Genomic DNA, 14,222 nt, shown 5'->3' with positions numbered 1-14,222 from the left:
CATGCATTCAGAACCTTATCAGCACTGGCATGGGGCAGTCTGTGGGGCCCTAAACTCCTGTGTATGTCTGCTGAATGCCCCCTGCAAAGCTCACACACTCTGACACCCTCAAAGTCTTGTGTGTGCCCTTAAGGGTCTGGCTATCAGGCCAGATATCAGGGTGGGATTCCTGGGGTGTCCTGGGCAGGGCCCACGGTTGGACTTGATGATTCTGTTGGGTCCCTTCCAACTCAGCATGTTCTATGAGTCTGTGATCCAGTAGCAGGTCATGCAGTAATTCCCTGTGTAACTTACATTACTAAGGGCAAGTCTGTCATGTGTGTGAGTGACAATTATTCTAAAATTGGGATTTCCAAGCCAAGCGCAGAAGTGTTTGAGGTACAGCTTCCAGCAAATATTTGTGTTTGATCAAATATATTATCTCTTTATTTCAATCTATATCTATAATCCAAGATCACCTTTATTAGATTTCAGGAAATCTCTGTTGCACTGTATTTTCCTGGGAGAGGTAGGTGCCCAAGGTGCTGAGCCCCTGAGCAGAAACCTGAGTGAAGTAGAAGTAGTTCTCAAATTGCCATAGCCCTGTTCTGTTTGTCCCTGTACCTGTAAAAAGCACAATATCTATCTTCCTTTTACCTGCTAGAGCCTGCTAAATAGGAAAATGTGTCAAACATGGGGGAGAGTGTTGCTGTTCCTATTGTTACAGATTTACAATTTCATAACAAGATACTAATGCAGACCTGGAAGAATTAAACCTCTGCTTTTGCAGAGAGAAGTGCCTGAGTAGCTCCAGCCCTTCAGGGGTTTAGAGCAAAGGAAGCAAGGAAAAGCATTTTGAAGCCAGGCTCAGATAGTGCCAGGTATTGCAGCTCGCTGCTTCAAGATTTAGCTCTGTGCTTGCAACTGGATTAAGGTGGGATGTTTGGCAAGTCTCTGAATATAGATGAACACTGTGCTTCACATTGGAAGAATATCTAAAAATGGCAGCAAATATTAGTGCATATATGGGGCAACAGGGCTGGAATTGGTTAGCAGTATACAAAAGACTCCACATCCTCAGTGTTTTGAAATGAAGGGCTTTTCCTGTGACATAATTGTGTATATCAAAGCTCTAAAAGCTAAGTAATTAAGAGTTTGAGTGACAGGCTTAAAAGCCCAATGCAAAGCACCCTCTGCAAAGAGATGACATAAAGCAGAGGGTGGGAGAATACAGTGTGTGTATATGTGACAAAAATTCCCTGTTGGTTCAAGAATAGGTGCTTTGTTTTTCATTAGATACAATATTGGAGATGTGTCATCTTTAATCCATTTCTGTCAAGCTCAGTTGTCAAAAAGAGTGAAATTTCTTTCAAAAAAGACATAGCTGCTAATCCCTAAAAGCACAGTGCAACCACATTCTGGTCCTTCCAGATCTCTAATCAATGTCTCCTTCTGCAAAGATGCCCTAGAACCTTGGAAATGGCCTCATAATATTGATAGAAAAAATAAAGAGTACCCTTTTTCCCCTATTCTTACCTTGAGGAGAGGGACACCTTTTTAAATATTTGTTTCTATTGTAACTTAGTGTCACAGTTTCATCAATCAACTGAAAGCTCATCAGCTTTTCAGTATGAATTTGAGTTTTAAAGATGATTGATGTGGTGGTCTGTTTTCTTTGGAGCCTGTCTTGTAGTGCTTTAAAAGAGTCCCCATACAGTGAAACCTGCAATTTTGAAACAAAAGCCTTTTCCCATTGAGTATGACCAGGTACTCAGAATACTGAAAGGAATCAGTCATAGAGCTGTATTACTTTTTCACAGGAATAATACTATGTGTTAGGAAAAAAACTGGCTAACAATCAGATTTCTTTGACAAAAGATGTGAAGTTTGCTTTTTTCAAATATGGAATTCATTAGTATTATTGAATAGCTTTATCATATTTCTTTTAACTGTAAATGATTTCCTCAGACTTGGTTCCTGAGTTTTCAAAGGCTTCAGAAGTTACATAAAAGCAGGTACACGATAGAACACTGGGCATTGTGGAGGTGTTAATATGTGGCAGATTTTTTTTAACCTAAGATACGTATTTCAGGACCCATTATCTTGTCTTTTCTTTTGATAAAGTGGTTTTAGATTGACTATTACATTCCAAGGAAATTCAACACAGATTATTTCAGTCACACAGTGGCCAACACTTGACAACTCTTCATCCAGTTGGACAAGATGGAAAAATAAATGTGTTCTCAAATGTCCTCTCAGGGAAGATCTGGGTGAAAGGCAGTTCCTGGTGTACTACACAAATGAATAACCAAACATCAGGACCATGATAAAGGTCCAGCAGCTCGGCTCTTGGAACTGATACCTGCAGAAAGAGTCATAAGTTTGAGTCACAGGTGGCTGAAGGATGTGCAGAGACCATTAACATAAACATTCTTCTGTGATGCTAAACATGTGTGATGTGAAAATCACCTTTAATTGTAGCTGTACAGCAGCCTCTGTGTACTCACCTACGATAAAACAGACCTTTCATTGAAAAAATATTGTTCATATAGGTACTAATCTGTGTTCAGTGGCAGCACAACACTTCATCTACATTTATTTATTGAACACTGGGAGAGGCATAGAGCGTGTTTCTCTAAAAGCTCCCATGAATGTTAATGACAAGGAATATCACTTGTAGGCAGCACTTGTGCCTAGGAAAATATAGAAAAGGAAAGCCAATAAAGCATCATGTGAAAAATATTAGCTTGCTGAAAAGCTTTTTATGGTTTGAATTAATTTTTAGTTCAGCAACACTTGTTAAACCTATAAATAGATAAATAGTCTCTTGCCTTCATATAGCTTTTTTCCTCTTACAGTGTGCTTTAGAAGTCTTCACATTCAGTGATTTTTATTTTATTATATTTAGTTAACACTGCAGGCTCTCTTTCAGAGAACTGCTTTGATAACAGGCTGTTTTATCTCAGTTCCTAGTGTGATAAAAGCCAATTTGGAGTCACTTACTTTATACAAAACAATGCAAAGTACAAGATATTTTGATGATAATAGCAACTTTAAAAAAGGATGACCATCTGCCTTTATTCACTTCTCCAGCTTTCAGTGTCCTTTTGAGCTCCACTTTCCCTATGGAAAGATGCAATCACAGAGATCATTTTCCTGTCAGCTGCAAAGATGTGGTAACCATCTTATAAGACAAACATATGGCTGGGTCTTAAGGGCTTTTTCAAACTGGGAATCCAAATATAGGCTGCCAAGTTGTGTACAGAAGCATCTGCCACGTCAGTTCCCCATCACAACGCCTCCGTGCACCACCAGAAAGCCCGAGCTGGTGCCTGCTCTTTTCCAGGTTGGCATTTTATGGCAAGAACCAGCCACAAAAATGCAGAGCTGTGTACCTGAAGGCTTAACATTAGACTCCTTCATCTGAATGTTTTAGGAATAATTTGGGACAGATGAGACTCTTCCACGTGGAGATTTCCAGCAAAATCCCAGTTGTAAGCTGCAGGGTGAGCGTGGAAAGACCTGGAAGTTGAGCAATTTCTCCGTGTGGAACAGGGATTATTTTGAGATGCACTTCAGTCCCACTGGCAATGCCATTCACACAGTCCTTATTGGGCAGGCCAGGAAGGATCTACTCGTACTCCATCTGGTTTGTTTTTACATTTCCTGACCAAACTGCTCTCTAGTCCCTGTATCCTGCTTTATTTGTGTTTGTGGTCTCTTGGTTCTGATGGCCGCCCTCCTGAAGAGGGTTAAGCAGGAATTGCTGCATGCACGGGTCTGTAGCAGCTCCTCATGGCTAACCAGAACTTGTTTCCAACTTCAACCACTCGATTTTCCTGCTGCCCAGTGCTCCTGTCCTCCTCCCTTTTTTGAGGAATGCTGGAATTTGCCTCTGTGAGCTGTTATGGCTCTTATTGGATGGTGACTTCCTTTGACCTTGAAGGATGGTGGGATTCTGGTAGTGGGGAGGCCTTGCCCATGCCTTCCTTCTACTGGTGGCTCTGGGAAGAGAGGTGTGCACTTAAGAGAAATCACAGATGGAGGAATTTGCAGCTGACCACTTATTCCTCATCAGCCCCTCATAGGAGAAAGATCTGGAAACATGGAGCTTAATAAGGCATTTTACTCCAGGTAACCAGCACAATTATGAGAAACTTCCTCACTGAAATGTTTGTGTGAAGACAACTGCTTTGGCCAAAACTGTGCATGGTGCCTGTGGGCTGAAATCACTGTTAATATTTTTATACAGTAATACCTTTTTTTACTGTGTGGGTTTCTTTTCTTTGCTTTTTTTTTTTTTTTTTTTTTTTTTTTTTTTTTTTTTTTGGTGGTCTATAAAGAAGGTCTCTGAAATGTTTATCAAAACAGACTGGTGATTTTTATAAACTTTTTTTTTTTAAGCAGAATATGCACCCCATTCCAGGAAGTTAACTTACATTTTCTAATTGCATGAAACCTGCCCTGAAAATCAGAGGAGGATGTGTAGGAAGGTAAAGGTGCAGGAAGTTAGATTTATTGCTGTTTGTGAGGCCATTTAACACTATTCAGAGAAGTTTTAGCTCATCAACACCCCACTGGTGAAACTCAAAATATCTATCATGTTTATCTGAGACAGCCTTCTGCAATGTGTCTTCATTTGTTCTCACCTAGTGTTTGCAATCACCCTTTACTTTACTTTTTACCTTGCTTTAAAACTTCAGTCATTTACTTCAGGAGCCAAAACTCTTTTCCCCCTTACCTCATGTACTGAATAACCAACTAATAAACAGGGAGTTAACAATTCCAGAAGTATTTCTTCCACCTAAACTAACTATTGAATAGGAACTGTGTTCCTAGCAACTGGAATCCCACTGGAAACATGCCTTGGACAGATAAAGCTGCAACCATTGCAATAAAAAGATTAATAGATAAGTAATTGATTTTAATAAGTAACTCTCCTGCATGGACTATTTTAAAACTTTAAGACTGCTAAAATAAGACATGTAATAAACACAAAGGGAAAAGAATTTCAGTAGCTGGATTTAAAAAAAAAAAAAACAGACAACTGCCTTTATTCGTACATCTAACATTGTCTGGAAAAAAAAGAGCAGTTTTTAAAATATTGTGGTTAAGTATTTGATTAAAGAGGACAGAAAATGATTTTTCAAAAATAGATCTTTATTAGCAGTCTGGGTCAGAGAACTGGATATTCACTTTGATTAGGGTTTTCCATTGAAAGGAATAAAAATTTTATTTCACAGGTTGCAAGTTAAAAAATATGGAAAGTGATGCATTTACATTACAAAGATGAAACTGAGTTACAGTGGCTAATAGGATAAGTGTTGCAAGTTAGACATTAGAAGAGGGATGTGAACCCAATTTACCAGGCAAATTAACTTGGTTAGAACACTTGAGCTGGAGCAAAGATAACAGCACCTTTAGGAGACGAACTGCCTGCCTCGCTGGTGTACTCCAATGTTTCTCTAATGATTATAAAATTCTTTAGGCAAGATTTTTTTTCACCAGCCTAAGGGCACCAAAAGGTATTGATAAATGTGCAACAGGAATAGAATGAAAGCTGGACTCAATGCCCTGACTCTTCATATCCTAATACCTGCTGAAGCAGTTCTGGTTCTTTTGCTCTGCCTAACTAAAATTGTGCTCCTGCATGACTTGGGTGCCAACAGAGCTAGTCAGCATTTTCAGGGCTTGAATAATAAGCCCAGAGAATTCCTTAAAAAATAATGTCCTGGAAAGCAAAGTAGTAGATAGAGCCTGGCCAAGGCAAAGGGGAGCTGAAGCCTGTCAGCAGGGTCCACCTGAGGCAGTTCAGATATGGACTGAAATGCGTTTGGCATCTCTTTGCTGTTTGATAATGAGCCCCACTCTGTTTCACCTTGTGCCCAAGGACTTTACACTGCTTCATACAAGTAAGGTGAATGGTGGCTGGATGCAGTCAGGCACTGAACAAGGGGATCTTAACACACTTGTTAGTGCAGAAGGTTTTCTGCTATTTCCAGACTGTTCAGTGTGAGAAAGGGAAGTGAGCCTCAATGATGTACCCGAGGTTATGCCTCAAATTAGTTACGAGATGGGAAGCGGTCACAAACGGTCCCCTTGTGGGATTGTGGGGCTTATCTGCCTACCTAAAAATCAAAGAAAGACAGTCCTCTTTGCAGTGAGCAATTTAAGCCAATTTGTATTAAACAATTTGCTATGTGATTTGATTTTAAAAAAATAAAAAAGAAAAACTTAGTGAAGCTAGCCTAAACAGTGTTCACAGCATAGTGGTCATCCTTTGATGTGATGCTTTAGAGGGCTGAGGCAGAATGTGCTTTTCCTGTGCAGTTTAATAAAAATAAGGCTGTGAAACATCTTAGGATGAAAAAATCCAAGACTCTCCTCAACATCTATAACTGAACCTTAAAATTGCCATACCTGAATGTGGCACACGAGTCGCGTTCATTAATTTTAGCAGCATCTGTGCCCATTTACACCAGCTAAATATCTAGAATTCAATATAAGCAATTTTCTTGTCCCTTTTCAATTAGCTCCATTACAGAAAATCTAATTAAATCATATCTTTTAGCAGGAACCAAGAATTCAAGAGCTACATTTTTGCATTTAATTAAAACCTCTTCATCTTGAACTGTAAATTTCCTGAAAAAGATATCCAATAGTTTTTCCTCTGATCCACTTAGTTCCTGAATGAAATGGCTCGATTAGTCTGAGTTGGCTCTTGAAGTGTACACTTAGGCTCCAACTCTGGTGACAATCTCAGAAGATGATGGGAATCATAGCTGCTTTTCTCCGCACTTCTGGATGAAATCTCTTCAGATACAGCTTGTGCTTCTTCTGGGCCCACAGAGACATCTGGATGACCATCAGGAAAGCAAAGATGCCAACTAGCAGGGGAAAAGGTTTAAAGAAAAGGATCACATGTGTTCTTTCAGTGCCTGTTTCTGGAAATGCAGTAGGGTTTATGGAAATATTTGCAGCCTCTTCTGTGGGCAGAGACAACGCAGCAGTTCCTCTCAGCCGGGCAGTTGCTGAGATACCGTAGCCCAAGGCTCAGCCTCCCCCTCAGAACTCACACAGATGACCTTCACATCTGTTAGACACGCCCTGTACCACCTCTACTTCACCATAAATCCATATATCACAAGGCTTCCTTGGCCATGGTGCTGTCTCAACTCATACCTCCCTCGATCATATTCCTAGTTTGCTTCTGAACTACAACACTTCTTTGTTTCTACCTCTGGCTCCCAACCATGACAGGGAGCTGTGCTCTAACTCCTCCCTGCTGTGTAGAGGGAGAGCTTGGCCCTAAAGCAAGTAGGCAGTAGCTGCCTGATCCAGCAATTTGCATTTTGCAAATTCATTATCCTTTGATTAATGTGGAGGTGGTTAATCAGAAACATCCATTTGGTCTCCAGTCAAGTTTTGTCTGGGACAATTACAGCAAGGATGAGTGCTGTGCATATGTTTCTGCTCCTGCCACTGTAGGGACAGCCCTACATTGTCCCCAGACTTTCAGATAATTTTCATACCAAAGCCTAAAACACAAGAACGTTTCATCTTCACAAACAAAATTTCAGTTTAATTTTTGCATGATGCAGTTTAACCCACTTTTGAAATCCGTCCTTTTCCATTCGTAAGCCATGTGGGGCTACTTCTTACAAGTAGTTTTTATAGGTTTCTGTTTTGAAATGGAAAAATAATTAAAAAGTGAATGTTTTGGAGAGCTCAGTCCCATGTTTTTGTGAGTGTTTAGGTCTTCTAAGGATGCAGCAAAGTACTGAGGAAGAGTCGCAAATTCCACTAAGCTGGCTGCTCTTATGAGCATCTTGGAGGTTTATCTCATACGGCAAATTTGATGGCAATATTTCACATACTATAAACCTTTTTGGCAACTCTTACATTTCTAGAATTCTCTTCCACAATCACTTTAAATGCTGTCATCATTCTTTTTCAAACTTACCTGGCAGAGTTTGTGTCATCACTGTGAAACTAATCCAAGACCCAGCCTGTTGCAAAGAAAAAGGCACAGTTGGTTCTATATTTTATGTAAAGCAAAATGGCAAGTTTTCAAAAGCTCCCCATGGAAAAAGGGTGTGGTACTTGTACTGGAAATGGGAGAGGAAAAACAGTAAGAAATGAACCCCCCAGTGTGCTGGATGGGGTGAAGAGACAGGTGGTAAAACTTTAGATCACTGGGGAGACTGTAGGGGAGGGAAATATAGACAAAAGTCCATGTGGTAGTGATGTGAGGGAAGAGGAGGGTCTGGTGGGGAAACACTTGTGGGAGCAAGGAGACTCTGACATACAAACCACGAGGATGGATGTGCAGAGGAAACTGCGTGGAGGTGTTGCAGATTTTCTGCAGACAAAGGCTGAAACAGTAACCACCTACCCTTTGCACATAAGCAGAAGAAAGTCATGTACCTCGTATGTATAGTTGGGACAGGATACTAGCAGGAAGAGCCACGTGAAGGGGTTGTAGGTTGGACTTGGAAAACAGGTTCTATTTCCTTGTTAAAGGGAAAAAAAAAAAAAAAAAGGTAGGGAAAATCAGAAGCAGTTTCAGTCCAGGGAGAGGAGAACTGAGCCTCATCACAGCCTGCCTATGTAACAGCAATACCCTGGGCTGATGCTCTCAGGGTACAACCTGTTAGAAAAGTTTCAGTGAAATCTTTTGAGGTAGCAAAAGCTGTATTTATCCCAGTGAGAAAGAACCTAAATAATTTTTTTGGCTCTTTCTGCTTTTAAGCTGAATTAAGCCCCTTGCAAGAAATAACATAAGCAGTTTCCTAACCACAGTGCGTGAAAACATTCCAGAATAGAAATTGACTTCTGTGTGTGAAGTTGATCATACTGTGGTATTTTCTTTAACAGGGTGTTCTAGTGGGGAAATTACACTATTAGTGTCTGAAAACAAATTTTACTTTCCGGTATATATTGCATAACCTTTATTCTCATGACACAAAAATGCAGAAATCCCAACCTGTTAAGAGCATATATGCACACCATGTAAGTATTCATGAGTCTATCTCTGTATAATTGAATATATGCATGTACATCTTTGCCTGAGAAGAATGTGTCTAAAAACTCTGCAACATAGTTTAGAAGTTTTTGAGACATATTTAAAATGAAATGCATTGATGTCAGTCGCCAGCATGCTTTAAAGAACTTCAGCGTTTAAATCCATATTTAAATTGCTGTTTTGTCCAATTAAGATAAATTTGCTATAAGTTTTCAAACAACAGCAGTGTTGCTAATGTTTCCTTGTCACATATTTTTGAAGGAGCTAGACCAATGGTATGGTTACTGCTTCATCTTTCTCCATTCAATGGCTGTAGGTATGTAAATTACTGTACAGCAGCAGAAGATGGATAGGCTAAGGAACAGGAAACAAAGACAGACCTGAATTGGTTTGGTGAGCTAAAGCTACGTTGATAAAGTGATTTCCAGCTTCACACATCTGCAAGACATTAAAAACATATTTTCAGTCATATGCCTAAAAGGCTGTTGCAACTGTGTGCAGTGCATTACCAGAACTCTCCCCGTTACAACTCAGCCTCTGTATCCAGGAAATTTGTATTCCAAAAAATTCCAAAGCCTGTCATCTCTGTCACACACACGAGGGTCCAATGAACACTGTGGGTGCAGCCTGGGTGAAAGCCCCTGGCACATCTCCACAGAGCTCCGTGCAGCCAGGTCTTCAGTGGGGTTCCCATGCTCAGCACCTGCAACGTGTTTGGCCCTGGGGGGAGCAGGGAGATTCCCTGGCTCTAAGGAATTCATCAACATGCTCTTCTTGATTTTTTTCAGGATTTAATCCAAGCTGCAAAGCAGCAGGTGAAAAGCTGACCTCTGGTTTTTTAAAGATGTCACGAGATAATGTCCCTACCCCTCATCCTACACACGCTTTCAAAGGTGTTCAGCAGAACAGGAAGGAAGAAAAGGGTGATTAAAAAAGCAGAGTCTCTAAAAGGCAGACTGATTGAATGGACAAAGGAAGGGAGCCAGTCCTATTCCTGGTTCTGGAATTCTCTGGTTGTCCCGTTTCCAGCCATAACCAACTTCTCAGAGCTGGTCTCCAACATTTAGGTACGTCAAACCTTTGGCAGCAGCACCATTCTCTCCACTTGGTTATACAGCCTGCAGCACAGGCTGATTTCAGATTTGCTTCAGGCTTTCGGTACTTCATCAGTTACGACTGCTGAAGAATGAAAATCAATATTTGCCCATATTTAAAATGGGAACTGGTAAGAAAATCAGTTTAAATTCCTGAAGAAGATAACCTGTCATTGCAACTATGTAATATTATGGTTTTCATTTTTCTCCCTACTCTGTGAAGAAAACTAAAATGGTGTATACAGTTCAAGCTCAGGCTGAATTGAACTTTTTTATTAATTTCTGGGTTTGAAGACTGATTTGGCCACTCAAATTAAAAAAATGCAGCGTTAAAAAGTTGCATTTTCTTATATAATTTATCATTCTATATCTTGCAAGGGTCAAAAATGTTTAAGAAATTGAAATAAAAAGGAAAAATGTTAAAACCTAGAGATGTTAAAAGTGTGAAGTCACAAAATTAACACAAAAAAGGAAGAGCTTCAACTGTCTTTTTTAAGTCAATTCTGAAAGTCATCCATAACAAATTTTTGTTAATGCTAATTGAAAGAAATATGTAATTTCATTTTATATTGAAATGTCCTATTACCTGAAAGAACATTATAGATAGGAGAATTGTTGAAGAATTTTCCCCTTTTTGACAGAGATTTTTGTGGGCTTTGTTTGGAAGGTTTAAATCAGGCTTATTCGTAAATAGATCTGTTATTAGCTGTTATTCTGCATGGGTAGGTAGTTACAGTTCAAGTCCTGCTGTCCTTTTAAATTCTTTTAATTCCAACTAACTGACAATCCTCTTCTAAAAATACCAGATGTAAAACACTAAATAGCCAGAAAATGAAATTCCATTATAAAATGCCATATCAGAAGCTATAACTCTAAGCATAGCAATGGGCATAATTTTAATTTACATACTTCCAATTATGAGCTGGGAACGTGATTTGTTTTTTCTGATTGCTATTATTTTAAATAAATAGGTTTTGTGGTTAGAAGTGGTTTTGTTAAACACTATAGCTAATGAGATGCCTATAGTATTGTAGAGCAAGAGATGTTCACACACTATAATCAACCCCTACTGATTCTAAGTAAAACAAGCTAAAGGCAATTCTGCAGGGATTTTTATTGGCTTACCTTTGACTCTGCAGCTGCTTTCTGCTGTGATTAACTCTTATGTCCCTCTTTAGACATGTGACTGTCAATGTTCTACATTGATAACCCCTGCTAAATTTAAGCTAGTCCTCAGTTTATCATATATAAAATATGGGGCAGTGGGAAACAGCAGTGAAAAAGCTGAAGGTATTTAAAATTATAAAATATTGAAGCCTACACACTGTTTCCCCTCTTTATATTCCGAGTGTACCCTTATGTGAAAAATATCCCTGCAAATCTTAATTTCTCTAAACATGAAAATTTTCCAGGAGGACCTGCAGAAACTGTTCATATTACTCAGTACTGTTGTTTACAGCAGGTGCAGATGTATACACTTAAATCAGGATATATAATATAGACAAGACTTAAAAGAGGGGGATTTAAAAAAAAAAAAAAGAAATCTTCCAGATATTTTATTTGTATGATTTAGAAACCTGTGAAAACAGCTCAAATTATTTTATTTTGTATGTTGATGTTTTAAATTCTTTGTCTGGGAATCTGCCAACACAAGATCTCAAAGGGACAGGCCTTGAGTTTCCATGGGTAAGGAGTTCTCAAAAGAGCTGTAAGAATTCAGAGCCTCGACCAGGTGCTGATGCAGATCTTAAGGGGATTGACATATTTTATAGCAAACACCCCCAACAGGACTCATCCCTTTGCTTGATGACAGCATTTTCCTTGCAGGGCACATTCCACTGATGCAGGGAAGGATGTTTCAAAGGGAAAGGAGGCTTTCTCTGAGCAGAGACTTGGATGAGGACTAGTTTGGCTGGCAGCACTGTATATTCAGGCAAGCAGGTTGCTTGGATTCAAACACCCCCTGAGCCTGGGAAGGGTGCAAGGTTCTACTGCTGGCTACCAGTGCCACAGCCTCCTGGCTCTGCAGAACTGGGCTATTGCCTTTGGCTCTAGAGCATCATGGAGTGTGTGAGCTTCTTCACAGCAGTATTTTTCTTGTCTTTGCCGTACCTTGTTAGAGCAAGAAAAGCTGAGAGCTGCATGGACAAACCCAGAGACAAACACTGCCAAAACTGTGACCTTTAAGGGTCCCGTTTTACAAAAGCATTTAAATATTGCTAACGTGTTTTTGGATATTTTTCTGAATAGGGTTTGCCTGAAGGAGCCTAGACGTATTATTGTCCCATCACCCTGTCATATTTCTGGAAACTGATCTGTACCTGATTTTCAGAGGATGCTTTGGCTCTGGCTCAGCAGTTCCAGAGGACAGAGAGGATATACATTTCCATGAGAACTTCTTACCAAGCTTCTGCCTCACTATAAAGTTATGTTCAAACAGCAGGTTGGGTAGTGCCAGCCATCCTCCATCAGCTACACTTTCCCTTGGTTCATCCCAAATTGGTTTTTCCCAATCTGGCAGGGCTTATTTATATTGTTTGTGATAGCTGTTGTTGTAAGTTATTCAGGGTACACTGAACTATTGCAAAGTCTGCTTGGTACGCAATTCTTCAGTGTTTTAAAAAGGACAAGGGTCAGTCTGCCTAAATATTAGTGTTCTAATGCCATTACCAGTAGTAATAATGCTGATGATGTTCTCACAGCTGTCAAATACAGTACTTCAGTTTAAACTCTGTGTACATAAATATTGGTAGGACACTTCCTGACTGAGAAGCCTTAATAGATTAGTACTAAATCCAGTCAAAGTACACAAGGCTGTGGACATGGACTTATATGTATTTATACACACAAATGCACAGAAGCATTACTGCATTTTGCTAAATTGTGAGTTAATCCTATTCCATAATCATAAGTAAAACTTCATTTTTGTACATACCAGAAAAGCAAGAGCAGCGTAAGAAACTTGTTTGTGGCCAAATGCTAGAAAACAGAATGAAATTATAAATTGCATTTTACGGTATGCACATGGTTTGCTATGGATGAAATTAATCTAGTGCTGAGGAGCAGAAATGCTTCTTTCCTGACAGGCTCTGCAGAGAGATTGGATATTATCACACACAATATAAAGACAACACAACAAGGAACAGCACTCTAGAAATGCCAGTTTTACACCACTGATCTCCACACAATTTTCACCCAACTTTTTTTAGTATTTGCTAGCTTCATATATCCAAAAAACAGCTGGTGGTGGTGAATCCCACGAAAAGGCAAGGAGGGGAGGGGAGGGGAGTGGAGTGAAGGTCAGTGTCAAAATCAGACTGAGAATTGCAGCTTTATCCATAGACCCTTCTACTTCCACAAGCAGAAAACTCCATGCATAACCTATCCATTACCTTCTTTTTACTTTAGTAGTGAGGCAGTAGTGAGGCTTTACTACACAGCTACTACCTGCTTCACAGTCATGCAAGAAATACATTTAATATTTGTAAATTTGACCTGCCATCTGGCTGCCCCCTCCCTTTTCTGGTTGTCCCCAAACCAGTGTAGGGCTCTACCATGTTCATGCCCAAAGGTTTACAATTCCCAAGCAAACCTTGGCCGTAGCTGGGGGGCACAAACCATGTGTACCTACTTCACTTGCCCTGGCTATGTCTCATCAAGCCTTTACTTTTGAGAACTCCTTTTTCCTGGCTCCCTTTTCCTGTCTGGACCCCTCTGTGGTGCCAAAGGCATTTGAAGGCAGTGGCAAGCAATTAGAAATATTTCTTCTGGATGCTTCCTCTTTTGTGTCTTGAACAAAAAGCTTCCCCTACAAAGAAGCTGCACTTATTGATTTGATAGCCCAGACTGCTAAAAACTGTGTCTAGGGAGGTTTCTGCATTGTTTGCAGCATTGTTGTTAAAGCTGCACCAAATCCAAGTGTCATTCAATGAATGACATAATTTTGAAATTGAACTTTTTGTGCTACCTTGAAAGAAAAGCAAGTGTCATCTAGGAGAAATTTTGATTGAAAAAGCTTGGCAATTTACTAAGTGTAAATAAAAATGGCAAAGCAAACGCTTTCTCCCCAAAGTTCATATATAAAACTGAGATACAGAGGAAAAGAAAGACTAAGGTATAACAAG

The 14,222-nt window shown here is 39.7% G+C and overlaps 1 protein-coding gene across 3 annotated transcripts in view; it reads right to left on the bottom strand.

Annotated features, from left to right (window-relative positions):
• Positions 1-5,118: 5,118 nt before the first annotated feature.
• TECRL (trans-2,3-enoyl-CoA reductase like) overlaps positions 5,119-14,222 on the bottom strand; it is a 58,979-nt gene continuing 49,875 nt past the window's right edge. For 2 of the 3 annotated variants that reach the window (XM_084205202.1, XM_084205201.1), the window contains exons 8-12: positions 13,034-13,077; positions 9,385-9,442; positions 8,407-8,492; positions 7,943-7,988; positions 5,119-6,866 (exon numbers count right to left, since the gene is read on the bottom strand). In XM_084205202.1, the coding sequence (XP_084061328.1) occupies positions 6,739-6,866; positions 7,943-7,988; positions 8,407-8,492; positions 9,385-9,442; positions 13,034-13,077 (362 nt within the window). In that variant the 3' untranslated portion in view covers positions 5,119-6,738. The remainder of the gene's footprint in view (positions 6,867-7,942; positions 7,989-8,406; positions 8,493-9,384; positions 9,443-13,033; positions 13,078-14,222) is intronic. The other variant, XM_084205203.1, reaches the window with a different exon arrangement.

The sequence above is a fragment of the Fringilla coelebs genome (assembly GCF_963513975.1).
Source record: "Fringilla coelebs genome assembly, chromosome: 4".
NCBI lineage: Eukaryota > Metazoa > Chordata > Aves > Passeriformes > Fringillidae > Fringilla > Fringilla coelebs.
This window is presented reverse-complemented; position numbering and strand designations above follow the sequence as displayed.